Source organism: Podarcis erhardii, assembly GCF_964252035.2.
Source record: "Podarcis erhardii genome assembly, chromosome: 11".
NCBI lineage: Eukaryota > Metazoa > Chordata > Lepidosauria > Squamata > Lacertidae > Podarcis > Podarcis erhardii.
Genome location: NC_138501.1, coordinates 42,797,526 through 42,825,144, shown reverse-complemented (window position 1 = coordinate 42,825,144; position 27,619 = coordinate 42,797,526). Strand labels below are relative to the sequence as shown.

Here is a 27,619-nt window from a genome sequence, read left to right as displayed (position 1 = left end):
TGGAAGCAAAGCGCAAGAAGGTCCCCGTCCCGTCCCCCCCTTTTGCTTTGGGGAAGGCAGAAATGAAACTGCCAGACAAGGAGCTGCCAGATGGCAATAGCTGGATGCCTAAGTATTCTTGAGTGGGACCGCTGGCTGACTATTGGAGAGCGACTGTTTACAACCCGAATCCAGGGAGGCTGCCTTCCCGCCTATCAAGACGTACTTCTGGCATTGCTGGGGGTGGGGGTAACTACTGGAGGGTGCTGTAGCACTTAATCCCTAATAAAAGCTGTGAAATGAATTGTGTCCATATGCAAAAGGATAATAGGGCTGTGGGAATGTCTGTGTGTGTGTGGCTTTTTGATGTACCCCTGCCCCTGGAAGCACAACATATAACAATACTACTAACACATTGGGGTAGAAAGGGGGGATCAAATCAATTGTGCATGTTTGCTTTGTAGGCACAGAGCGATAGATGCATCCAAAATGGTGGCATTGTTTTTTAAAGGTATACTTTATCTCCTTTCACAGCCCCAGAACACTGCTTCCAGCCAGGATAGACAGAACTAGGCAAGATGAGCCATTTGCCGAAGGCAGTTCCTTATATAGTAAATTCATTTTTTTTTAAGTTGCAGAAGCGATGTTCAAAAACTACTACCGCTGCAGAATTTCCTTATGAAAAAGGCGGCTATGTAACAACATTTTAAAAACATATAGAGTACAAAGATGTACAAAAATGCATTAAAATTGTTTAAGGATGCTAATGATGTGGTTGAAAATAGATGGAGAACCCCAACTAAAAAAAAGACAACTGCTGGAAAAGATTATCAGTCTAGCTTATCTGTAGTGTAAAACGATTGGAACATGTATTCTTGTAAGCAGAGTGCTGCAATTAAGAAACATGTCTTTTCCTGGGAAGGATTTCATTGACTGGAGGATCTATGCCTATGCATGTGGGAGGGAGAAGATGAAGAAACTTGCCATGCAGCTTAATAAATGTTTGGGTCATAATGAATGCTAAAAGAGCAGGGGAGGCGGAGTTCTCATGGAGAGGAACTTGGACGGTATGTTCCGGACTGTAGTGAATTTTGAACAGCCAGGCTTGAATGCCCCCTTGAAATCAGGTTTGTCATGGAAACGCTGACACAACAATAACCATAGCAACATGGCGGCTCTTCTGGAATGTAGGTGCTTTAATTAGAATTTTCAGCAGCTTTGGTTCCCAGAAAATGATTTGCATCTTTTATTTTTAGATATGGGCAGGTGTCACCTTACCAAAGGCAAGCAGGCCTTGGAGATTCGCAGCAGCTTATCTGAGAAGAGAGCATTAACTGATCCTGTTCAGCAAACAGTAGCGTCGGCAGAGTCATTAGCGCGGAATCTGCAGTGGGCAAAAGCTCACGGTATGGGTGAAGATGAAGATGCTGTTCAAGTTGATCTATAGCTCCTCATGTCCCAGGGTGTGGGTGCACAGCAGCCTTATGTATATACTGAAATAACTTGGCTTACCTCCCTCAAATGGTTCATTTCCCTAGGTTATTTGTTCATTTACTTCATGGATAGCTAACCTTCAATGGAATACTTGAATACTGCACTCACCCTTGGCAAACCTTCCAGGGGCTGCATGCCACCGGCCACCCTACTCTTGCACAGGGCACCTTCTCCAGCGTAGCCCCACACCCAGCAGATCAGCTGAAGAGCAGAGCTTATCGTCAACCCCTCTCTATTCATCAAATGATCATTCTAAGAAGCACAGTAGGGGTGGTTTGTATCCCCATCAAGGTTCTGGGCTGTGCAGAGAGTGCTACACATCTCTGTCCACCACAACATCACCTCTGTTTTATTCCCCCCTTTTTTTGCTGCCACCAAAATCAGTGGAGCCTTGGTGGGATGGGGCTCATTAAGTTTTTCTTAGGGGTCAAGCTCCCAAGCCAAACACATTATTACATTTGTATATCCCCACCTTTCCATATAAAACATCCACAGTGGTTAACAACTATAAATCCCACAACAGAAAATAGCCAGTTCACAAAACAGTCAGTCAGTATCATAATGATGAGGGGACAGTGACACCCCATAGCCCAGGGGTGGCTAACCCATAGCTCACAGGCACCCAGGTATATGAAGTGACCTTCCAGGCCCTCTCTCCATAGTTTCATCTCCTTTTCTGCTCAGCTAATGATAACTTGTAATTCATTTCATGTGTTGCTAGTAAAGTGAAGGAGCAAGATCCTCTCCAGTAAAGTTACTTATCATTTTAGGGCAATAGCAGAACTGTTGATAGATGCCAGGAGGAGTTGATCTGTGCAAAATGTATGAAGGAGTCTTGAAGACTGATTATAATCTGCTCCCATTAGTTTGTAGATCTCCTAGCTACTGAAATTAATCCTGATGTTCCAATCTGGATAATGACTACGTACAGCATGAGGAAAGATGCAATTTCCCCAACTAATTTTGAAGGAGAGCATCTGTGTATTACCACTAATCAAAATGTGTTTGTTTCCAGAACTTCCTGAGAGCATGTGCCTTCAGTTTGCCTGCGGTGTTCAAATTCAGCTGGGTTTCGCAGCAGAATTCTCCAATGTCCTGATTGTCTACACAAGCATAGTAAAGAAGCCTTCTGAAATCACTGTTTGCAAAGCTTATGTTACAGATTTCCCCCTCGTAAGTTGGCGTCAGGAGCTTGGTATGAGTTTATTCTTTACAAGATTATAAAAAACATGAAATTTGCACTTTGGCCAAAACCCACATATTATATGATCTGGCAGCTAGAGGGTGGTGGTGGTTGTGGATATAAAGCTTTTAATCCTATAAGTTAATTTCTGCTTTTTAACAAATTTGAACAGGACTTGGATGTCGACCCCAAAGGGGCAAACAAGGGGACTCCTGAGGAAACTGGAAGCTACTTGCTTTCAAAGGACTTGCCCAAACATTGTCTCTACACTCGAATAAGTTCTCTGCAGAAGCTAAAGGTCATTTCACATTACTTTTGTCTCACAAACTCATTCTGTTTAGCACTTTTACACCAGCTGCTGCATGAAACAGATTGCACGTTTTACAGGCCCACACCCATATGGGTAGCCTCCAGTTACTACTTGCCCTTTGAAATACAGGTAAAGGTAAAGGGACCCCTGACCATTAGGTCCAGTCTTGACCGACTCTGGGGTTGTGGCGCTCATCTCGCTTTACTGGCCGAGGGAGCCAGCGTACAGCTTCCGGGTCATGTGGCCAGCATGACTAAGCCACTACTGGCGAACCAGAGCAGCGCATGGAAACGCCATTTACCTTCCCGCCGGAGCGGTACCTATTTATCTACTTGCACTTTGACGTGCTTTCGAACTGTTAGGTTGGCGGGAGCAAGGACCGAGCAACAGGAGGTCACCCCATCGCGGGGATTTGAACCGCCGACCTTCTGATCGGCAAGTCCTAGGCTCTGTGGTTTAACCCACAGCGCCACCTGCGTCCCTGTCCTTTGAAATACCTCAGCATAAATGTATGATTTCCCTACGGATGCAGCTTTGCAGGTTAAGCCAGCAGAGAATTATATGCCAAAGGCCTTCAGTCTCAAAAGGTTCAGAGTCTAGATTTCTGAATATGGCTTCATGGGTACTGGGGAAGGGCAGCAGGCTGCAATAGGGGTTTTGTTTGTGTCAAGGCTGAGGTGGTGGTAGTATCACAACTGCTTTGCTTTCTGGCTGCACCACTAAGTTCCCTTTCAATTCAATTCTACGATTCTAAGCTATCGGAAACAAAACAAATCAGGGCTCGGATGACGGCTGTGGCCCCATTTGCGCTATACATTTAAAGCTGTATTACACTACTTTAAACCTTTGCGGCTTCCCCCAAAGAATCCTGGGGCTTGTAGTTTGCTAAGGTCCCAGATGATCGTTAGAGTCCAATTCCCCTCACAGAGCTGCAATTCCCAGCGTGGTTTTGTAGTCAGCCCCTCTTCCCAGAGAACTCTTGAGAACTGTAGCTTTGTGAGGGGGAAGAGGGATCTCCTAAAAAACTCTCAACACCCTTCGCAAACCATGAACCATGACTGTTTTGAAGTGGCACAACGCTGCTTTAAAGGCCTAGTGCAGATTGGACACTACTGTGAGGTGGGAAATAGGGGGCCAGGAGCCAAATCTGACTGGGCAATGAGAATGTACTGGGTGAAGGAACTATTCTGATCAGTATAAAACTGCAGTATGTGGCATTGGAATGAGGGTGGAATCTACATGATAAAGAACAGCTGGTGTCCCTTGGCTTATACATCATCCTAAATGATGAAGATACAGCAAGTGCTAAAATTGATTTATTTATTTTTTGAGTGGCAGACATGCTCATTTTTTGCTTTTGTTTCCCACAAAATGCAGATGTGCCGTTAATTCAGTCAGCATACAAAACTGATTATGTTAGTGAGAGTATTGGAGTTATCTGTGATGCAAACAGTAGCTTCTTTGTGTTTAATTTTTGCAAGTTCCATGTGGAAGGCAAACTCTTAACGTGAAAAGTGGAATATCTTTAGCAGCCGGTGTAACAGTTGCTTTTAAAATACAGTGTCTGTGTGCTGACAGCAAAACGCTAGAAATAGGTTTCCAGCGCCCCCCCTTTTTTTTTTGTCCTGTGAATTTGTGTAATTAGGAGACAAAAGCACTCTGATGGCAGTGAATGCTGCATTTGATGTGAATGTCTGCATTTCTTTCTTAGGGCATAACAGCTGCCATTATTATGAAGATTAATAATGAATTTTCTTTTTTTATTATTTCACAGGAAGACTTAACCTTCACAGTTTGCCTGCACTATGAATACGCAGGAGTAGATGATGTTGTGGATGAAAGGAAGGTGGTTAACATTGGCAAGCCGCTCATTGCGAGACTGCGCATTCATCAAGGATACAGAAAGAATAGTTGTTTCCACAGCTTCTGCGGGCCTGACGGGCCTTGTTTCGCCCACTCGCCTGGTGTAGAGGCAGCTGGATATAGCCCCTCTCATCACAATCACCAGCCACATTGTTATACAGGTTTCCCCCAGCAAAGCCCTGCTCACTCAGGAAGTGTTTTGCAACCGGTGAGATGCCAGTGCAATATGTCTCCAAACAGGTTGGTCGCATGGACACCAACCTGGTCGTATCCATCCAATTCGAACCAAAGCAACGTACCTGTGGAGACGACAGATGAACTGGAATCTGATTTCTCAGGAAGCTTGAGGCTGTCTCATCAACAGTAGTCGAAACTTCTGTGTGCCAGTTTAGTGGCAACATTCCTCAGGCAGCGATTTGCAGTGCTGCTTGTGTGTCTTGGATTTTGGGGAAAGGGCATTAATAGGTCTCATTGAATTATTTAGCCAGGATCCCAAGTTGTTGGGATTATGAGTTGGCACGTAGGTACTTAAGAAATCTTCTTGGACCACAGGAAATTCCCAGTTATTTTCCCTGATAAGGAAACTGCAGGGCACGTTGCAATACAGTAGTAAGAAAGAGTGTGATTGACTTCAAGCCCAGCTATTTATCATGGGAGAGTATGTGTACAGTATTCTCTTTTAACATGTTGAAAACAATTGGAACTGCAACAAAATGTTGCAGTGTGACGATGGTCTGCCTATCCAGACTTCCAGCATTTCTAAACCCCCCCTCCAAACATTTTCCACCCTCTGCTCCCTAACAGCATTCCATGAGGCACTGAGCATATATTGTCCTGTATTGGGTGGGGGGGCTCACTCCCTTGGGGTTTTTACCTCTAGAATTTTTTTCTATGCAAACTTTGGGGTTCCTCAAGTCTACTGATACCGTCTGCATGGTGCTGCTGCTTTGGCTACATAAGCAATGACATAGCCTGAGCACTGGAAGTAGAGCAGTGGTTGCTAGACACTCCCCCCCCCGCCCCACCCCCCGGGGGGATCATTTGGAAAATGCTGACGGTTTTGGTGAACTACGTAATGATTTTTCTGCCAATGATTTTTAGTTGTATTCTTATTGTTTCTTTTATTTCTTCTGCAGGCAACCCCCAATTTGCACGGGGATTGTGTTCCTGCCCCTCCCCACCAACACGTCAACAGAGTTTGCATAAGGCATAAGCCCACCCCATTATACCCCTGATCTGCCCTCATGTTCTGCGTAATTGAACATGTGCAAAATGGTCACTGCCTGTTGCTCTTTTTTTGTATTAACAACTTGCATCCAAGTTGCAATCAATACAATAAGAAATGAAATGCAAGGAAAATGCAGTTAAAAAGCAATTTGCATATTTAATATAAGCATTCCATGGACCACCTGAGTAAAGCTCATGGACCACTGGTGGCCCACCAACCAGAAGTGTGGGAACCTCCTGACATAGAGGGGATGATGTTTGGAGGATGTCAGGATACCACTGGGTATCTGGTGCTTTCCCTACATGTCTAGATCAGTGTTTCCCAACCGGTGTTCCGCGGCACACTAGTGTGCCGCGGGACGTCGGCTGGTGTGCCGTGGGAGGGAGGCGGGCGAGTCGGGCGGCGAGAGGCGGGGCGGCGGCGGCGAGCACACGCGGGGCGGGGAGCGAGCTCCCTCCCACATCCCATCGCCCCGTGCTCCGCGCTGGTGTCCGCAAGCCTTGCGCACCCGGGGGATCTCCCCCCGGGAGCGCAAGGCTTGCGGGCAGCAGCCTGCAGCGCGGAGCACGGGGCGCCCTCCGGAGGATGCCCCGTGCTCCGCGCTGGTGTCCGCAAGCCTTGCGCACCCGGGGGATCTCCCCCCGGGAGCGCAAGGCTTGCGGGCAGGAGCACGGGGCGCCCTCCGGAGGACGCCCCGTGCTCCACGCAGGTGTCCGCAAGCCTTGCGCACCCGGGGGATCTCCCCCCGGGAGCGCAAGGCTTGCGGGCAGCAGCCTGCAGCGCGGAGCACGGGGCGCCCTTCGGAGGACGCCCCGTGCTCCACGCAGGTGTCCGCAAGCCTTGCGCACCCGGGGGATCTCCCCCCGGGAGCGCAAGGCTTGCGGGCGTCAGCTGGCAGCGCGGAGCACGGGGCGCCCTTCGGAGGCCACCCCGTGCTCCGCGCTGGTGTTGGCAAGTCTTGCGCACCGGGGGATCTCCCCCCGGGAGCGCAAGGCTTGCGGGCAGCAGCCTGCAGCGCGGAGCACGGGGCGCCCTCCAGAGGACGCCCCGTGCTCCGCACTGGTGTTGGCCAGCCTTGCGCACCCGGGGGATCTCCCCCCGGGAGCGCAAGGCTTGCGGGCGGCAGCTGGCAGCGCGGAGCACGGGGCACCCTTCGGAGGACGCCCCGTGCTCCGCGCTGGTGTTGGCCAGCCTTGCGCACCCGGGGGATCTCCCCCCAGGAGCGCAAGGCTTGCGGGCGGCAGCTGGCAGCGCGGAGCACGGGGCGCCCTTCGGAGGACGCCCCGTGCTCCGTGCTCGTGTTGGCAAGCCTTGCGCACCCGGGGGGCGCATGGGGCGCCCTGAAACAGAGGGTTCCCCATGCTGCGGACTGTAGCCTGCCGCTGGACGCGCGGGGCGCCCTGAAGCAGAGCGCCCCTCGCGCCAGGCAGACATGGGCCAGCCCCACAAGCTCGGGGGACAGCGGGGAGGCGCAGCACCGCCATCCCACTGTTCCCCGACCTGGTTTTTTGGGGGGGAAATAAAGGAAAAAAATTTTTCCTTTATTTCCCCCCTCAAAAAAGTAGGTGCGTCCTATGGGACGGAGCGTCCTATGGGACGAAAAATACGGTACTTACTATTTCATAATAAAGTAATTATAAAATACTTTCTTTGTGTTTATTTGATTCCTATTAAAGAGAGTTACTTTATATATAGTCAATATAGGCACAGAGTTAATTTTTTAAACATTTTCTAATGGTGGTGTGCCTCGAGATTTTTTTCATGAAACAAGTGTGCCTTTGCCCAAAAAAGGTTGGGAAACACTGTTCTAGATGAATGCATGGGAACTGAACGATGGACTGAACGGAATATTGCTCTCATTCATCAATGATATTCTTATTTCTGTCCTCTGGAAGTTCCCGAACCTTTCCTCCTACAACAAGCACTGTACAAACAACCTTTGATTAAATAAAAGCACCTGCAGAATTTCTGGTCATTTGGGAACCAGTTTGGTTTTACATGATCAATGTCTGCAATTAGTTTAAAAGGGTAGGAAAGAGATTTTAATGCACCCCAGCATGTGAGATTATAAATGCACCCCAGCCTCTTTAAAAGTCAACAAGAGTGAATCAGCTTTATAGGTACTCCTCATTTACACTGTCATTTTAAAAGGCCAGCATTATTATTATTTTGTTCATAATTATATGCAAGGCAATAAATTCCTTTTTTAAAAATATTTGTATATATGTACTATATTCAATAAGAATTTTTTAAAAGTTCAGCATTCCATTCTCTTCTGTGACTAAAGGGCCTGTGGTATGTTAAATTTAGACTCTTACCTGCATTTCTGGGGGAAAGGAATACTAGGCAAACTGAGGCACTCTATCCAAAACAATGCTAACTAAACATTAGCCTTTATTCTAGATTTCTGCATCTTAGCACTGTGGAATTTTGCATGTGCTGGCAAATGTGCAGGAGAATTACAATACGAGAGACGTAGCTGTATTAAGGGGGAGACAGTCGGGAAGTGGTTCGGAAAGTCAGTAGACAGCCATTGGGACTCTAGGAAGCAAGGAGGAAGAGAAGCCAAGGAACAACAGCTTGCAAGGTTGCAGGTAAGTAGACACTTTGGGAGGGAACAGATAAGTCAGTGGCAAGTCAGTCTGGAGGCTGGAGAAGGTCTAAGCGGTGTCTAAGGAGCGAAGGTCTAAGAAGCTGTCAGGAGTGGCGGGTGATTTATCCAGAAACGTGATTTAGTTATATTTGTTTTAAATGTTTTGTTGATTTTATATTTGTTTTTCTTGGTGGTTTTATGTATATTTGTTTTTAATTGATTTGTGTATTTTAAGTCATGGTTTATATATAATTTGACTTGTATACTACTTGGGAGAATTTTTTTGAGCAAGTGGGTTCGTACATTTTCTAAATAATTGTCGGAGGAATTTAAAGAGGTGTTGTATACAGTGGTACCTTGGGTTAAGTACTTAATTTGTTCCGGAGGTCCGTTCTTAACCTGAAACTGTTCTTAACCTGAAGCACCACTTTAGCTAATGGGGCCTCCTGCTGCCGCCACGCCACCGGAGCACGATTTCTCAACCTGAAGCAAAGTTCTTAACCCGAGGTACTATTTCTGGGTTAGTGGAGTCTGTAACCTGAAGCGTCTGTAACCTGAAGCGTATGTAACCTGAGGTACCACTGTACCTGCCTTCCCTCTGATGAACATTCCTTCTTTTGCCACCCCTCCTTCCATGCCACTCTTCTCCTCTCATTGTGTTTGGGTCTGGGATACATCTTTCTGTCTTCCTGTGCTTGTAAGTGTAGTCATAAGAGGCTACACTGGCCAGCTTTAGCCATGCAAGAAGTGGGCTTCTGAAAGAGTTGGGCAGAGAAACAATGAAATGTGTCAAGCACTGCAGCCTCAGGGATGTTTATACATCTTATCCCCTTACCTTGAACAGTGTTGTCTGATTACAGTTGGTCCAAGCCCTCTCCTTGATTTTGTTCAAGACCCCTATTTATAATTCCTGAGGGGAAGAGGTTGTTGGGGGGAGAAAGAGGCACTTGAAGAAGAGACTGGATGCTGGAACAATATTGCTTGTGGCCCAGGAATAGGACTTGCATGTCTGGTTGCTAAAAATTAGGATTCCAACTTGCAATTCAGGTCAGTTCATGGACATTGATGACTCGGGCAATAGGATGCAGATAGCATGTATATGTTGTTAGGCTTTCCAACTTGTGGTTCAGAAAACCCAAGTGGTTTTATTAAAAAGAGGAGGGAGATTAACAACGCAATCCTATGCAGATCTGCTTGGAAAAAAGTCCTGTGGAGTTCATTTGAACTCCCAGGTAAATAATAATAATAATAATAATAATAATAATAATAATAATAATAATAATAATTTATTATTTATACCCCGCCCATCTGGCTGAGTTTCCCCAGCCACTTTGGGCAGCTCCCAATCAAGTATTAAAAACAATACAGCGTTAAATATTAAAAACTTCCCTGAACAGGCCTGCCTTCAGATGTCTTTTAAAAATAGGATAGCTACTTATTTCCTTCACATTATGTGCAGGTTTGCTGCTTGAGTTAATAAGAGATTTGTTGTTGATGGTAAAGGCAAGTTTTAAATGTTCCATAGTTTGGTAGTTGTCACTTTCTGACATCTTTACATCTTCAGACTAACGCAATGGTTAAATATTTCCAAAATGATCTGGTCCAATGGGAAGCCCTTTAAATGGCTCCTGTGCATTTCCGCAGCCTCCTAAGTGGCAAAGTTTTGCAGAAATGGAGTTCTGTAAACCCAGGCAAACCATAGGTCCACTTAGATAAGTATTGTTTGCAGCAACTGGCATCAGCCATCCAGGGTTTCAGACATAAATCTTGCCTGGAGGTGTCAGGGGTTGAATCAGACCTTTCATATAGAAATTGTATATTCTAGCAGTGAATTATGACCCCTGAATTTCAGCAGGGAGGAACTATACTATGTGACGTATTTAGGTGATATCCAGGGCAAAATCTTGTGAGCTCCTCAGAAAAAAAAGGGTTGTCTTTTCATTTAGATCAGGACAAACTTCTAGCTTTCATGCTTTTAGGTGGAACGTAAAACCATTAATGAGCAGTGTACGTTTTGTGACAATGCAGAACTTAAGAGGCTGCTATGCAACTGGTCTGATAGCACTGCATCACGAGATGCAAGTCGGTGATGCTGTTCTTTGCTTTCAGAGCAAAAGAATGGCTCTTCGAAGCACTTCTCCATCTCTAGTCACAATCAGTTCAAGAGGCCCACACACGCACACTTGATTAGTGTGGAGCTTGTATTGCCATGGTAACTATTCTCTTCACATACTTTTTGGCACTTGGAAAAACTCATTGGTTTCTTCCCACGATCCAAGAGATTGGAGCACTGTTCAGTGCCCTTGCAAGATTAGGTCTGTAATGATGGAAACAAAGAGATTGCTTCTGTCACTACAGGCCTTAATCTTGCACTGCACTGAACTTCCTGCTCTAGTGAACCCTGCAAGCCCAATGGCCAATAAATATTTATTGCTTGTAGCCATAGGCCATTGCAAATGCAGTAAAAGACCTATTAGCCCAGGCATAAAACATGAATAAGTATACACTCTGCTTAAAATGCAATCAACATTGAAACTTCCTGGGGTTAGATTTAGCTTGCTCAAATTAACAAGTCACTAACAGTTCGTTGAAACATTCTCACTTGGATTTTCTTTGCTGCAGTTTCATATATTGCAGTTTGATAGTATATGTACTCCTATGGGTTGGATAACAGGTCAGTGACTCTGTTTTGCACTGGTCACCCACTCCATTGCATGCAATATAAAAGAATGGTTTCTTTTCTAGGACAGGCATACAGTGGGCAGGGCAATGAATGTTATTGGCATCATCTGTCTGGAAAGACAATGGCAGGAAGTCAAACCGCTGCGTTAGCAGCACTGAAGTGACTTCCCCAGGGCACATTTAGTCTCTGGCTAGACTAAAAACAAGCACATGAACACCTCTGTGCCCTGCCTACACCATGCATGGATTTTCTATATCATCACCATATGCTATGAGCCCCAGCCTTCCTCAAAGTTAATGTGAACCGTAAAGGCCTCCAACCCTCCCCAGTTTCCCATCAGCTGCAAGCTTGGCAACTTTGCTATCTCTGATTGAATCTGTGTTTTACCTCCACAAATCACCGTGTTTGCTTTGGGATTCAAGCTCCATCAGTATGGCACAGAGGATGACAACCATATACATTTTCAGAGAGAGAGATGCAATCCTTGTAAGAGCAAGCTTATTATATTTTACTTGCACTAAGGCACCAGATGTTCTTGTGCATTGCCTTCCGTTCTCAGAAGGACATGCATAGGAGATGATAATGAGCGATTGCTTTTCTCTGTGTTCAAGGCAAAGATTTCATCAGCTCCATAGAAGTATCTGTCAGCTAGCCAGTTATGAGTTATGGTCACAGCTGTTGTACCATGGCCAGGAATATGGGAGGAGTCCCCTTATTTTGTGATTGTAAATTGCTCTAAACTGTTTTAAGCATTGTGTTTTAACAAGGCAGGCGTTCTTGTTGTATATTTGTAAATTCATATTAGAAAAATACACAAAGGTTGCTTCCAGACAACTTGTTTATTGAGCATTCATCCTGATTTGTTTGCAGGGAGATTAAGACAACGTTGGCTATTTAATAAGCATAAGGTTAGATGATGTTGCGTAAAGCAAGTGTTACTCCACACCTTCCAGTGAGGTCTCCCTTTACTTTCCTTATCACAAAAAGTCTGATCTTTTGTGAAAGTAGCTTTGTTGCTCAAGACAGCGTGGTCAACTACAATTGCATAAACCAGATTTGCCAGTTTGTGACTGGGCCCTCCTGCAAATAGCAACCGTCAAGGGTAATTTAATTTAAAAATTAACAACTCTTAAATGTGCATGAGCTCTCTGAACCCAGTAATCCACTGTCGTGAGTATCAAATGGATGTGTGGGATCCATCTAAGTCAGGTGCAGGTTCCGAAAAAGGAATCTAGTGCCAGTTATGTGATCCAGTCTGAAACTGACATCCAGTTCTTTTTGTTGTCCACTCTGTTTGGTATGGTTCCTTTTAAAGGTTTTGTTTTATTTCACAATGTTTACTTGAAGATTAATATCCCATTTCTTTCATTTATTCTTTTGGGGTGGAAACTGCTGTTGCTTAGAGAGCCAGTAAGTATGCAGTCTGCCTCTGTATAATCTAAAACCAAATCTGTAACAAATAATCTGCATCCCCTATCCGGAAAATTAATTTCCATATTAAGTTTGGAGCTTGCAACGCACTGAAGTGGAAAGTAAAGAATGATGCACAAGATTTTTGACAGAACACTGCCTCCCAGTTTTATTGGTTTAATTTTTCCTAATGACTAAAACTGACACATTTCCCAGCACCACCAGAAGGTATTTAGTGAAATTACAGAGCTCTAATCGACATTAATACACATGTCGGTTTGTTAGCATATAAACTGAGTGAGTCCTGGAATTAAATTGTGAAGCTGGTGATCTGAGAGATAAAACTTTTGTTCCTCATCCCACGTTGTAAAGGTTCTGTCATCTATAGTGTAAATTTGAAATATCCTTGCTGAGGACAGTTTTGCCGATGTTGCTACAAGATTTTGGCTGAATTTGCATGTCACACTTAACCATGTTCAGGGCGATGTGCAGGAGTGGGCTACAATGAGACCCCGAATTGGGTATTCCCTTCTCCTCTGCCCGCATCACCCAGAAGAGTTCAGAAGCATGGGTCGGCCAATTGGTACCAAAGAAAGATAGGACATTTTTTATGTATGCAACTACAGCAGCAAGAATCCTTTTGGCAAAGTATTGGAAGATGCAAGAATTACCTACTCTGGAAGAATGGCAGACGAAGGTGACTGAATTTATGGGACTGGCAGAGATGACCGGCAGAATCCGTGATCAGAGGAGAGAGACAGTGGAAGAGGACTGGGAAAAATTCAAAATATATTTTAAGAACTGTTGTAAAATTTCAGACTGATAAAATGTCAAGGGATAAGAAACAGAGAATTACAGCTGTAAATGTTTAAGTTAAGAAAACCTGAGGGAAGTTAAATATAAAAATGGAATGAAGGATTGCTAAAAAATTGGAAACAAGGGTGCAGTGAAGGGGAGGTATGGGGAAGTCATGTGTTGTTTGTGTATGTTTTTTTTTGTGTGTGTTTTTGTTTGTGAAAATTAATAAAAATTATTAAAAAAAAAAAAAAACAGAAGAGTTCAGAAGCTCCTAAACCTACTTTTGGTTAGCAGTGGTTAGTTATGTCATCTGAAGTGGCAATCTGGTTAATATTAACCATGGTTAGCATGAAACAAGCCAACTTCAAACCATGGTTTCTGGAGCTGGCTTATTTGAACTAACCATGGTAAACAATAATTACTGTTCTGGGCTTGGATGACAGGAGAAGCTGTGGTTAACTAAAATGGAAAGGAAATCTTCTGAACTCTTATGGGTTGCATGGAAGGAAGGGATGGGACTGAGAGAGCAGGCAAACCCAAGGTTCACTGTGTCTCATTCTGGTTTGTGCACACCTTGCTAAAACCATGCTGTGTGGCACAGCCAAAGAAGATAAATGAGATCAGCATTGGGAGAATTAGATCAAAGTAATTTCCACATCAGCCTAGCTCCTCTACCTAGTGAATGAAATCCTGAGAGAGCAATCCTGACAAGTTAATTCTGATTTGATGGCTGAAGTAGAGCAGGACAATCAAAACAATAACAAAATATAAGACTGCTAGTTAATCCTTAACATTTGGCATGGAAAATATCTCTTAGCTATTCATGAACGCTGTGTACATGAATCAGAAGTGAGATGGGCCCTTCCCCAGATGTCTTGCAATTTGCATTAGGTTCAGTAAGAGACAAAAAGAGTTCAGGAGAGTTATCTAGCAATAAAATGGTATTGGAGCATTGTTGCTTTAACATCTATCGATTGCCACAAATCAGATGTATGTGGCAAATGGTAAATGTGGCTAGGTTTTATCTTCCTGCCTTTCACTAGGCGGAAATGGTTCGTTTTGCTGAATTTGTCAATACTATCACACATCGTTAATGACTAAGAACGTGTTTTGTTTTAATTAGAAGTTTCTTATACTGCGCATCAAGAAATATTAAGACATTTTTATAATAATTAAGCAATAATAAATCAAACAATACAACAAGAACACTTAAAAAACCAAAAACCCTGAGTAATTGACCATATGTTTATGAGATACTGATAACACCCTTCCTCCTGTTTTCTCAAATCTTTAAAAACACTCTCTTCTTTCTGCTGAAACCTCCCCGATCCATCAGATTTTTTTCCCACTTTGCATGACTTTTCTTTTATACAGCCACTCTTCAAAAAATAATTAACACACGATGCAGCCAAAGCTAATTAACACACGATGAGAGCCAGTGTGGTGTAGTGGTTAAGAGCGGTAGTCTCGTAATCTGGGGAACCGGGTTTGCTTCTCCGCTCCTCCACATGCAGCTGCTGGGTGACCTTGGGCCAGTCACACTTCTCTGAAGTCTCTCAGCCCCACTCACCTCACAGAGTGTTTGTTGTGGGGGAGGAAAGGAAAGGAGATTGTTGGCCGCTTTGAGACTCCTTAAAGGGAGTGAAAGGCTGGATATCAAATCCAAACTCCTCTTCTTCTTCTTCTAACCATTTTATGCCCCATGGAATTCAAGGAAGATAATTAAAGATGGGGGGGGGCATAGGACAGGCAAGAGGAAGTACAGTGCATTGTAAAACTATGGAATTTGGGGTTTGTTTTGAGGTGGGGGTTGTAGCTGGGGTTTTTGGTATATTTTAGATCTTATGATTTATGAGGAAATCGTTCAGTTTGTGTATTTTTTTAATGTTTTATTTATTGTTTATGACTACTATTGTTATGTTGTAGTTAGGCTTTTTTCACCCATTCTGTAAGCCGCCTTGACCATGGTTTGAACTGTGGAAAGGCAACATGCAAATAAAATTATGCATTATATATACAATTTGCTGCCACATTGTGATGGCTACCGAGTTGGATGGCTTTAAAATGGGCAGCAACAACAGCGGCAATAATTATATTAGCACAAGCTTGGAAGACAGAAGAAATACCAATGAAAGAAAAATGGCGAGGGAAACTTACGGAATATGCAGAACTGGCAAAATTAACAGATAAATTACATGAAAAGGATAACAAAGATTTTAAAAGAGAATGGGAACCATTTACAACATATATGAAGAGACAACATAAAGAATTGGACTCACTGGCAGGGTTTGAATAAACAAACACAATTGTATATAACAAAAAGTAAGACTATATTTTGGGAAACAACACACAAATTTGGGGAAACAACACACAGGGAGAGTAATATGGAAATAAAACAAAATGGGAATTTGAGGGAAGTCCATGGGAGGAGGGAGAGGAAATATGGAAAATTGTTAGAGAAATGTTAGAGGATGTATATATAGAAAAACCAATATTCTTTAAAAAAACAAAATGGGATTAGGCAAACCCAGGGAGGGTCATCATCAAATTGCTACTAGCCATGATGGCTGTATATTAATTCTGGTGCTAGAGAACCATGCTTCCGAATTATTAATCTACGGAGCAACACTGCTATTGTTCTCATGACTTCCTGGGTGACATCTGTTTGGCCACTGCACTAAACACAATGCTCATCTGGATAGGTGTTAATTTTGATCCAGCAGGGATCTCCTGGTAGGTGTGCAAAAAAATAACAAATACCAATTCTGACACACAAAGTACAAATGTGGTTGTTCCCAAACTTTTCCACTAGAGGGTACTCATTCCACATTAATTATACCAGAAAGTAAATATATGTTCTGAACTTCCAAATCTCTTGCGATTGCTCCCAAACCTATGGTCCGTAAAACCTCATCAGGTGCCCCATGTGCAGTTATTGAATCTTTCATTTCTTATAAAGAATATTGGGATGCGGGTGACAATGTGGTCTAAACCACTGAGCCTCTTGGGCTTGCTGATCAGAAGGTTGGTGGTTCAAATCCCCACAACGAAGTGAGCTCCTGTTGCTCTGTCCCACCTCCTACTTACCTAGCAGTTTGAAAGCATGCCAGTGCAAGTAGATAAATAGGCATCGCTGTGGCGGGAAGGTAAATGGTGTTTCCGTGCGCTCTGGTTTCTGTCACGGTGTTCCGTTGCACCAGAAGCGGTTTAGTCATGCTGGCCACATGACCCGGAAAGCTGTCTGTGGACAAATGCCGGCTCCCTCGGCCTGAAAGCGAGATGAGCGCCGCAACCCCATAGCTGCCTTTGACCGTCCAGGGGTCCTTTACCTTTATCTTTAAAGAAATAAAAGGTGTGATGAAAAATACAATGGAAAATAATACAGCATCTAGCACAGAGCAATACAATTGCCACAATTGGTAGGGGGGAAATCATTAAGTGGGCCATCACAAACATCAGCAGTTTTATGTGGGGATATTCCAAACTTGATCTATTGGTCTTTGGCTGGTAGAAGACCCCTCTCCATGTGCCATTTTAGGCAATCGTGGCTGGTGTTCTTTGGGATTTGTAGGCCAGAAGACAGGGAACTTGACAGTAGCTGGAGCCAGAGCGAATGACAGGGGGGGTCAAATCCTTGTCAGGAACAAGCTGGCAGGATTTATATTTTAAATTTCTTTTTATATTGCCCTGAAATCCATTTTTCTTGTTTGAGTGGTTAGTAAAATTTAAAAAAATAAATGGATAGTAAAAGTGGTTAAGCAGTTACCAGTCTTCCTTGCACGCATATACCAGCAGGACTACTACAGTGATATTTAAGATGCATTTTGAGCCGCTGTGCAATTAATTAGCTAGCTCCTAGATGTCGCTGTTCTACACACTTGGAAAAACCACTTCCTCAGCTGTGATCAGTTCTATTATTTTCTTGCTTTAATTTCCCCTGCCCCCCCCCCTCCAACACACACAGAGGATAGAAATGGAATTATCTATTATTTACACACCATGAGCTTTTTAAAGAGTTTGGAGAGAAATATCCAATTAGTTTGCTCAATGTCAGTCCAGCAGTTCCCGAAAGACTGCAATCTACGGTTTTCCTTTTCTTTTTTCTGGTATGTGGTTAGATCCTTATTCACATTGGGGGCGGGGGGAATTCATTCAAAATTAATCTTCACCAGAAGACAGTGGCAGAGAATCATCACCTCATGGCAATGTTTTCCTGTTTGGGGGACAAAAGGGAAAGGAAAGATGAAGTACTATTGAGCAAACCAGTTTTATGGGGCTTGCCCAACTTTTTCACTATTCTAATGAACAGTACCAGTGATCTTCAACTTGCCCAGGCCAGATACCCACCTCTGACTTCAAGCCTGGAATATGGGACCCACTTTCACATATCCAATTTTGATTTATACATAATAGCACTAACAAGGCATATTATTCATCCTAAAATGAAAATTCAGAGAGTTCATAATATTACCTTAGCACTGCTACTAAATGAAAATCAGTGGGGTCTTTTTGTTTTTAAAGATCCAAGTGTCCCTATTTTCCAGGGATAGTCCTAGATTTACAGAAGCCATCCCTGCTTCTGATTTGACCGCAGAATTTCCTGCTTTTCCTTAGGACATCAGCAAAATGTTGGAGGGTATGGTTATGCAACACCTGAGCCAACCTTTAGATGACATCTGAAGGCAGCCCTGTATAATGAAGGTTTTTAAAAATGTTTTACTATGTTTTTATATACAGTCGTACCTTGGTTGTCGAACGGAATCCATTCCGGAAGCCCGTTTGACTTCCGAAAACCATGGCACGGCTTCAGATTGGCTGCAGGAGCTGCCTGCAGCCAATTGGAAGCTGGGTTGGACGTTTGGGTTCCAAAGAATGTTCGCAAACTGGAACACTCACTTCCGGATTTGCAGTGTTCGGTAGCCAAAACATTTGAGTCGCAAGGCGTTGGTATGACTGTATGTTGGAAGGTGCCCAGAATGGCTAAGGCAACCCAGTCAGATGGGTGGGGTATATATAATAAAATTATTATTATTATTATTATTATTATTATTATTATTATTATTATTAAATAGGACATCCCTATTTTCATTGGAGAAATGTTGGAGGCCTTGCTGCACACATATTGAGCATGTGTAAATGGTGGTTGCTTGTATTTATTGCTAAATGTAAATTTTAAAATTAGAAAGTGCCTTGAGGACCCATATAGCAATGGAGACGAGGATAAATTTGACCTGAACAAAGGTTCCCCACTGCCACCCATATATTCCCAGCTGGCAAAATCACCCGACAGCTTTAGCATCGTGTGGGCTTGGCTGTAGAGAGATGACATGCCATTAATATAAATGATACACTCAGCAACCTGTATGTAGAGTTCAATTCCAACCGTTTCCCTTTATGTTTCCATGCAGGTGAGCATACAGGGCTTAAATAGCTGATGACAGTGCCATCTGCAAAAGGCTAACGGCACGCTTATTAATCAGTACGAGCTGCTATTTAATCAGGCGTGTGTGCAATGAATTATTCAGCGGTGACCGGCATATCTTTAATACATATTAAGAGAAGCAAAACCGCACATCTGGTACAACAAAGAGATGTGGAGAAACTGGCATTTTCAAGTTTTCCTAAGCGGATGAGCCTGATTAGACAAGGCATTAATTGTGTGTGCACTTAACACTCGCCGAATTTGAGTCATACGTTCAAAGGCCAGGTAATTGTCCTAGAAGAGCTTGTTCCGGAAAAGTTTGATTGTAGAGTTAAAGGTATCGAAGGAATCAAAATGATACAATGGGAGCAACAGCATGAAATCTCGTTTCTAAAATTGCCACCACACTCCTGCACTCATGTTTCCGCCTCAGAAATTTGCCCTTGAACACTGGTTTCGCAGTTTGAGGGTGTGGATTGTGTCCAATGTTATTCATTCCCCAGAGCAGACCCATTGAAATTAATGGACACAAGCATTGCTTTTTTTGGTTTAAAAAAATGAGGTGCCAGTATTCATAACTTGAGAAAAGTGCCAAGGAGGCCAGCACAAAATGGCTGCCACAGGGAGCAAAAAAGAGGTGATAGTATTCTGTACTGATGAATACCAACCATGACAAAAAAGCATCAAACATGACTAATAGAGGTCCATTAATACTTTGAGCAGAACATATTTTGATACAACCCCATGTTTCACAAAGAGAAACATCTTCTTAGGAATGTTGGAAGGTATGAAACAACAGGGTAAAAAGGAAATGTGTGTGAGAGAGGTTTTTCTATAGGCCAGAGCTGGCTCCAACATTAGGTAAAATGAATTGGCTGCCTCAGGCAGATGATTTGGGATGTTGCGAAAGGGAAACATATATACTTTTTCCTGCCAGGGAGTGGGAGAGCACTCAAATGGTCTTCAGCTTTGACCAGCCGTGAGCGCTACCCACCTTGACTTGTGGGTAGGCATCATTAGCTGCTTGGTTTCAGGAAACAAATGTCCTGGGACAGTCCTGAGTGGAGCTGGAATGTCTGTTCCCGGCACAATTAAATGCAGGGCCGGCTCTACCATTAGGCAGTGACCTCTTCAGCAGCAGATTCAACCCACTGGCTATTCCTCCAAAGTCCCCAGCCAAGCACCTCTGTTGCAGACTAGAGTTGTGCACGTCACCCGGCCTGCTCTGCAACCCTTAAATGTGCCTGCTATCTTCAGGTTTCCTGGAGGATATTGTGCTACTTTCCTGTTAGCGGATTTGTAGTAAGATGCAGTTGTAAATTCAGTGTAGGAAGCTCAAGTCTGAGGAACTCCTGGCTAAGTGAGATTGCACAGACACCCTCCTTACTAATCTTCAGGTGTGACTAATAATTTCTTGCTCATTTTAAGGTAATCTTTGGTTTTGTGATATTGTTTTGCCATTTCATTTTCTGTGTGGCTTGGTTTTCTGTACACCACGTGGAAATGTCCATGATTAAGTAGTATATAAATGTCTTATCTGCCAGTACAATTGACTTCTGCACATGGATTTGAGGTGTGTGTGTTCTCTTCTCCTTAGCCTCAGGCAGCAAAATGCCTTGGGCCAGTCCAGTCTATCATTCTGCAACTCTAAGGTTTGCTGTTAGCTATTACAGCAGGCTTCCTCAACATCGGCCCTCCAGATGTTTTTGGCCTACAACTCCCATGATCCCTAGCTAGCAGGACCAGTGGTCAGGGATGATGGGAACTGTAGTCTCAAAACATCTAGAGGGCCGAGGTTGAGGAAGCCTGTATTACAGTATATCAGAGTGCTGCCCTCTTGAGGCTGAATAATTTAGTTTTTAGGGACCAAGATCAGAACTCTAGAGCAGTAGTGTTCAAACTTCCTACATTGAGGGAACCCATGTACACATCAACTCATCTACCAAGGGACCCTTGACTATATGTCACAGAACCTCTGCTCATTCAGAGAATATTCTAGCATTTAGTTCCCAAATTCCCCCCTCCATGGACTCGAGATTGCCAAGGGCCATAGAATCATAGAATTGTAGAGTTGGGACCCTGAGGACCACTGCAATGCAGGACTGCTGGGATCGAAACCGCAACCGTGGCATTATCAGCACCATGCTCTAACCAAACGTGGCTGACCACTTAATGATTTTTCTGCCTATTTTGTTGTTGTTTAGTCGTTTAGTCGTGTCCAACTCTTCGTGACCCCATGGACCAGAGCACACCAGGCACTCCTGTCTTCCACTGCCTCCCAGTTTGGTCAAACTCATGCTGTTGCTTCAAGAACACTGTCCAACCATCTCGTCCTTTGTCGTCCCCTTCTCCTTGTGCCCTCCATCTTTCTGCCTATTACTGTATAGCAATTGCAATGCACCATGCTAGATGGTTTTAAACTGCGAAAAATTTTATTGCTGCTTTTATTTGTTACATGCTGTATTTTATTGTATTCCAAATAATTCAAACCTTAATGCAATAAAATGCAGCGTTAAGAAATAACGGCAGCAATTAAAATACAGTTAAAAATCAATATTAACTAAGCTGATGGATGTGCCATATTGTCTTCACCACAAATCCACAGACATGTTGCAAACCACCTGAACGGAGATTGGCCCATGGACCGCAATTTGGGAAAATCTGTTCTTGTGTGCACATTCTGTTCAGAGCACTGGCCAAACCTTTTTGGTCTTACTGCCACCGCAAATGTACTGGGAGTTCATCCTAAAAAGGATTGGTCATGTTTGTGATCCACTTTTCTGTTGTTATGAAACAGACTCCATAGAGTTCTTGGCTCACCTCACACTTACGCACTGAACAGCTCGAGGTTGTTGCTTAATGTCTTCACACCATACTCTTTACAGGGGGAAATCGGTAGTTAAGGGCAATCTTGTCTTTTTCCGAAATCTTAGAAAGTAATACAAAGCACATTAAAAATCATATTAAAGGCCTCTCACAAACAGTAGTGGATATATTGTTTAAGTTTGTAAATAATAACACAACGCTGATCACTTTGGGAACATGCCCCAAGTTAGCAATTAAGCTTCTAGTCTACTGCTGTTTTAATAAAAGCTTTAAAGATGCTTGATAGAAATATTTATGACTTCCAGGTAAAATTTAATGAAACATACAGGTTTGTTAGTCCACCAAAAATGCGGGGGCAGATGAGGTGAGGGTTTTCTTTCTAAAATACAGCTTCGAGAAAGTTGCTGTCACTAATAACCTTATGTGTTTATCTGACGTACTGAAATGGGAAAATCTAAGGGTTCGGTTGTCTAAAGACTCCTTTTTAAGAATCGTTTTAATTTAGAGTTCAACTGGACAACAATATGCTCATTTATTTCACCTTCCAAAAGGGCTCCATTCCCAAGTTACCTTGGCGCTGGCTGCTACCCAAGTAGTAAAAGGGAAAGATCCTGAAGCTGAGGCTCCAATACTTTGGCCACCTCATAAGAAGAGAAGACTCCCTGGAAAAGACCCTAATGCTGGCAAAGATTGAGGGCACAAGAAGAAGGGGACAACAGAGGATGAGATGGTTGGGCAGTGCTCTCGAAGCTACCAGCATGAGTTTGACTAAATTGCGGGAGGCAGTGGAAGACGAGTGCCTGGCGTGCTCTGGTCCATGGGTTCACAAAGAGTCGGACATGACTAAACGACTAAACAACAAAAAAGGATCCCTAGGTGGTTAAATGCAGTCGAATTTGACTATGGGGTGTGGCGCTCATCTCCATTTTCAGGCCAAGGGAGCCTGTCTTGTTATAAGAATTTAAGGTCTCGAATATATAAATTTAATGTTCATAAATGTACCAGGCAAACACATACATAAATATATAAACCACATGTCTGAAACAGTACAGGAAATCAGGCCTGAAACCATTTTGACTCTCCCAAATTGACCTCAAATGTTTCTCTGCAAGGAGGAAGGAAATGGGAAAACCTCCCCATTGTCTCTTTGCTCACAAATCCTGTCTTAAGGGCGTATGAGCCTGTGACCTGGATTCAGGAACTGAGTATTTACCATCACAAAAGAATGGCCAGACTGCCCAAGTAATGCAATCAGTGACCATTATCAGGTCCTGGCAAACAGAATTTCTGCTGTAGACTGCCCCTTCAGTAATGTATGTATGATGTATTGGGGGGTGGTCTTGGGCTACAGGGTGGGCAATTTCTATATAAGACCTTGCACATCAATGTTCTGGGTTCCTCCTCCCTCCTGCATGTGATGAGTAAGCACCTTGTTGCAACAGAAAGATCAGGCTTACTAGCTGCTTTGCTTCTCAATATTCTCTGGTTGGCCTCTGTTAATTTCTCCTACCGATAGGGAACCCACTTAAGGACGCTATACAGGCTCTTGGATACTCCATAAGGGAAAAAGGGTAGATTTTGTTTACAGCAGTCTGCAGACAGCTTTTCCTTTCTGGTGCAATGGGACACCGTGTTGGACAGAGAAATGCTGTTTACCTTCCCACCACAGCAGTACCTATTTATCTACTCATGGTGGTATGCTTTCAAAGTGCTAGGTTGGCAGGAGCTGGGACCAAGCATCGGGAGCTCACCCCATCACACCAATCTGAACTGCTGACCTTACCCAAGTATTCCTAATGGTCGCATTGGGTCTGACGGAGTCTCATAATAATAAGGTATTGATAGAGAAACAGCTTTGAGTAGAATATGGTCTTAACTCAGAGGTGGGAAACCAGAGACCCTTCAAATGCCCGTCATTCCCAGCTAGCATTTCCCTCTACTGCATGTGCAGTGACACCTTCTTGACCACTGAACCCACATTGATCTCACCCCCTCAATGTGCCAGAGCCTATCTTCACATGCAGAAAATGTAACTCACTGAAGTTTCGAGACTGACCGGCTCCAATTTGCAGATGCAAATTTGCTGTTAGCAAAGTGATAATCACATGCTTTTACATGTAGACAGTCCCAGCGTCAATCTTCAGCTTCTCTATTAAGAAGGGTCAGGCGACAGGAAAGAACCTCTGCCTCATCCCATGGAAAGCTGCTAAATAAGACAATATTGGGCAAAATTGACAAATATGGCAACCTAATGCATGGGTGTAGCCAGGATTTTTGTTAGAGGGGGCAGGCCTTTTTTTAAGGGGGGACAGAACCTGTTTGCTACGTATTTGTATTGAATTTTATTGATGGGGGGGGCAGCTGCTCCCTTGGCCCCTCCTACACTCATGGCCTGAAGCTAGGAATTTTCCTTGGCTCCTAATGCATGGTATGCATGCAAATATGCCCCCAAGAGAGAGAAAAAAATGCACCTATAGAAAGCGTTGGGGAAATGGGCACTGCATTTATGCTATGGAAAAACAGGCAATGCAGTTCCCAGAACAAAAAAGGTGTTGACATGCAGATTAATTGCAAAAGCACTGAGAACTGCTGTGATGCATAGTTGATGGATGCTGCTGCTTTGTCAGTTAAGAAAACCTAATTTCCCAAGAATACAGATGCTTATCAGTGAAGTAGTCAAGAGACTCACTTGAGAATGGGCCAAGAAAATAAAAGTGATATTGTTTCCTTGCCTCCATGGTGCAGAGTTGAAAATATCTGCGTACATGTGTGTGTGTGTGGGGGGGTTTAAATCAAGGGTTTAAAATGTTTTCTGTTTTTATTGAGCCACATGAATTATGCTCCCAAACAAAGACATCCTTATGATTTTAACATTGGCACATTTGCTGTATAAAGCAAGGTAAGAGTGAACCAAGATAAACCCTCCACAGAAACAGGTTGTTAGCAGCAAATGTGAGCAAGCTTAATGTGGATACACCAATAAAATTAGAACCAGTGGTGGGCTAGCTCACATACATTATTCTTCTGCCCTTATTCCTCAAGACTTCTTCATGAGGCCCAAACTAGGGATGAAGCGAAACCTGCTTCCATTTTCTCCTTCGTCATCCCTATTTGCTCCCATACCAGATTGTTATTTTACTCTTTACACTAGACAGAGCCTTTTAAAAACAGGGCACAACTGCCCCGCCCCAAACTCCTGAAAATATTAGTCGGAGGAAAATCCATCATTCTTTGTTCACCTGAATTATATATCCGTTTATGTACGTGGATGTGTGTGTATCTATTTACTGTATCTCATCCGCCTTCCAACCTAAGGTATAAAATATAAAATTATTCAGATTTATACTACACAAGCATGTCAGACACACACATTTTAATTGAGCTTTACCTCAAGGAAGGTGGGTGGAGGGGAGAAAGGGGGGGGAATCTAATTTTGTTTCCTAGTCAGCCCCACTCCGGCCTGCTCAATCTAGTTTCCTGAGGAAGGTTGCAAAACGCAACCAGCATCGCAATCCCTGCACATTGCAGCCTTTTTGCAGGTCCCCTTTTTCCCCCTCTTCACCTCAGGAGCCTCGCCTTTTCTTCCTTGCCTGTAATTAAAACATGCCAGGGGAGGGGAATGGCTTTTAACTCCTTTCTCCACAAGAGGGAACCCCTGATTTCTAAAGTGGGGGTGGGAGAGAAGCTTCTGGAGACGAACCACCAATAAAAGGGGGGAAAAAATAAATTCCTTCCTTCTCTCCCCCCTCGCCTCCGTTTTCTTCACACTCTGGTGACAAGTTTTAAATTGAATCCACAGGGGAGATCTCTTCCACCCACCCACCTACCCAACCCCAGCCAGCCATCCATCCCTTTTTCCAAGCCACAGAGGCATCCCCCACCCCCACCTTTCCCCCTCCTAGTCCTTGCAAGAGCCTCGCGCGCGCTCTCCCCCTCTGCCTGCCTTGCCTGCCATTATGTGCAACCATCTTTTTTAAAGCCAGGCCTCTCTCTCTCGCTCTCTCTCGCTCTCTCTCCTCTCTGCAGGCTCCTCTTGGCAAAGGAGAGAGAGCAGTGAGCTCTTAAACATGTCTGCCTGAAAGCACCCCTTGCAGGAACAGCCCCTCCCCGGGTGGCAGCACACTGGCCTCTTGCCCAAGGCTACCAGCAGCAGCAGGTCTGTTTGCATGGGGGTGTGAGCAGTTTGCATGCGGTGCGGGGAGAGCCGGGGAGAGAGAGAGAGAGAGAAAAAAGGAGAGAGGCGGTGGTTTTTTTTTTTTTGGTGGCGATGATGATGATGGTGCTGATTTCCCTTCCTTGCCTCTTTTCTTTCCCACCCTGGTGGGGCCTCGGCCTGATGCACCTCCCACGGGAGAACCCTTAAAAAAAAAATACACAGGACATGCTATTTTAACACCCCCTCCTTCCCTCCTGGATATTTGCAGGAGCTCGCAAGGGAAGGAAAATCCAAAAGCAGCAAACGCTTAGTTCCTCTCCGGAGCTGCCTACGCGGCATGGAAAGGAGGAACCGTCCTGGCCGGGTGGTGGTGGTGGTGGTGAAGCGAGGCAAAGCTGCAGAGCACTTGCAGCAGCCGCGCGGGAGAAGCTAGGCAAGGAAGCCGGGGCTTGCCAGGCAGGAAGGCCGCTGGAGCCTTTCTGCAGCCCGGGAGCTGGCCCGGGAACAGGCAAGGCGCCTGCTGCTGCTGCTGCTGCTGCAGCCGCCGGAGATTAGGCCTCTGCCGCGCGCTGCAGACCCGGGAGAAGGGATTGCTGCCGGGGGCATCTTGGAGCTGGCCTGCATCGCCAAGCCTTGGGAGGGAGGCCTTCTCCTGGCTAAATTTCAAACGCCGTTGTGTGCTTTTTAAAAATAAATAAAGCGTGTGTGCTTAAACAGCCCCCTCCCTTTAAAGTGCTTTCTTTGCAGCCGGATATGGGGCCAAGCGATTTTCCTGCGGAGGGCCTTTCTTTGTGTGCGTGTCTCTTAATGTTAAATGCATTAGGAGGCCATGTCCGCTCCCTCCCCCCCCCCCCGGCCCCATGCACACAGCGCATAAGTGGGTATTTCTTGCGTGCGGAAAGAACCCGCAGGAGACTGCAGCACAATGGCCTCTTCCATGTATACCTCCTGGGCCTCTTTTGTTTTTCCAAAACTGGCGCAGCCTCCTGCTCTCGCCCGCGGCGCCCTTCCTGGGCCTCTTGGTGCAGCGCAGGCCTGCGCGCTTTTACTCAGGATTTCTGCAGTGGCTCTTACTCCCAGGTAATGGGTGCGTAAATTTCGCAGCCCCAATTAGAGTGGAGCTGGATTGAAAAGACCCAGAGGCCAGGAATCGTTGTTTTGCTGTCAGATGGGGCCACTGGGTGAGGTCGCTCATACCTTGAAGGCACCCTTTAGTAAATAGGAACAAGAAAGGTTGCTATGTTGGTCCATAAAGGCGAGGAGGAGTGGGGAGGTGCAGATCCACAGTTGAGCAATGTTTGGGTTGTATCCAACCCAAAAGTGTGCCACCCAATGAAGTTAATGCCCAGCTATGGATTTTGGAGTTCTTAGTAAACATGGTTTTCTTGCAGCAAGGGGTAGTAAATCTTACTCACTGGATGTTGCACCAGTATGGGAGTAGCGAAAGCTATGTTACTTGTGCTTCTTCGGAAGGGGGTAGGTTTTCGGTGTCCCTGTGTTGCCAAGATAACAAAAGGGCCTCACCTCTGTAGAGATCTTAGGACTATTGGTTAGCTGCTTTATACTAGGCTAGACTTATTTGTCCGTCTAGACCTGCCCAGTCTGCTCTCCAGCAAAAGCCTTTCACACCACCTGCTACCTAAACTGGAGATGCCAGGGACCTTCTGCATGCAA

At 44.5% G+C, this 27,619-nt stretch overlaps 2 protein-coding genes and 1 long non-coding RNA gene across 8 annotated transcripts in view; 2 read left to right on the top strand and 1 right to left on the bottom strand.

The window, feature by feature from the left end:
- The window catches only part of MALT1 (MALT1 paracaspase), a 39,229-nt gene extending 33,168 nt beyond the window's left edge, over positions 1–6,061 (top strand). For all 5 annotated transcript variants that reach the window (XM_081881439.1, XM_081881437.1, XM_081881436.1 and 2 more), the window contains 4 exons: positions 1,236–1,385; positions 2,489–2,646; positions 2,829–2,954; positions 4,741–6,061. In XM_081881439.1, the coding sequence (XP_081737565.1) occupies positions 1,236–1,385; positions 2,489–2,646; positions 2,829–2,954; positions 4,741–5,196 (890 nt within the window). In that variant the 3' untranslated portion in view covers positions 5,197–6,061. The remainder of the gene's footprint in view (positions 1–1,235; positions 1,386–2,488; positions 2,647–2,828; positions 2,955–4,740) is intronic.
- A 15,711-nt stretch (positions 6,062–21,772) lies between these two features.
- LOC309352881 lies at positions 21,773–25,878 on the bottom strand. Its single transcript, XR_014161439.1, has 3 exons — positions 25,738–25,878; positions 25,178–25,379; positions 21,773–21,891 (listed from the first exon to the last, which is right to left on the bottom strand). It is a non-coding gene; the product is annotated as an uncharacterized lncRNA (long non-coding RNA).
- Positions 25,824–27,619, top strand: part of ZNF532 (zinc finger protein 532) — a 52,374-nt gene continuing 50,578 nt past the window's right edge. Inside the window, exon 1 of one of the 2 annotated variants that reach the window (XM_081881362.1) lies at positions 25,824–25,945. The gene's annotated coding sequence lies outside the window, so the exon portion shown is untranslated. Of the gene's footprint in view, positions 25,946–26,921; positions 27,026–27,619 lie in introns of those variants that run through there. The other variant, XM_081881371.1, reaches the window with a different exon arrangement.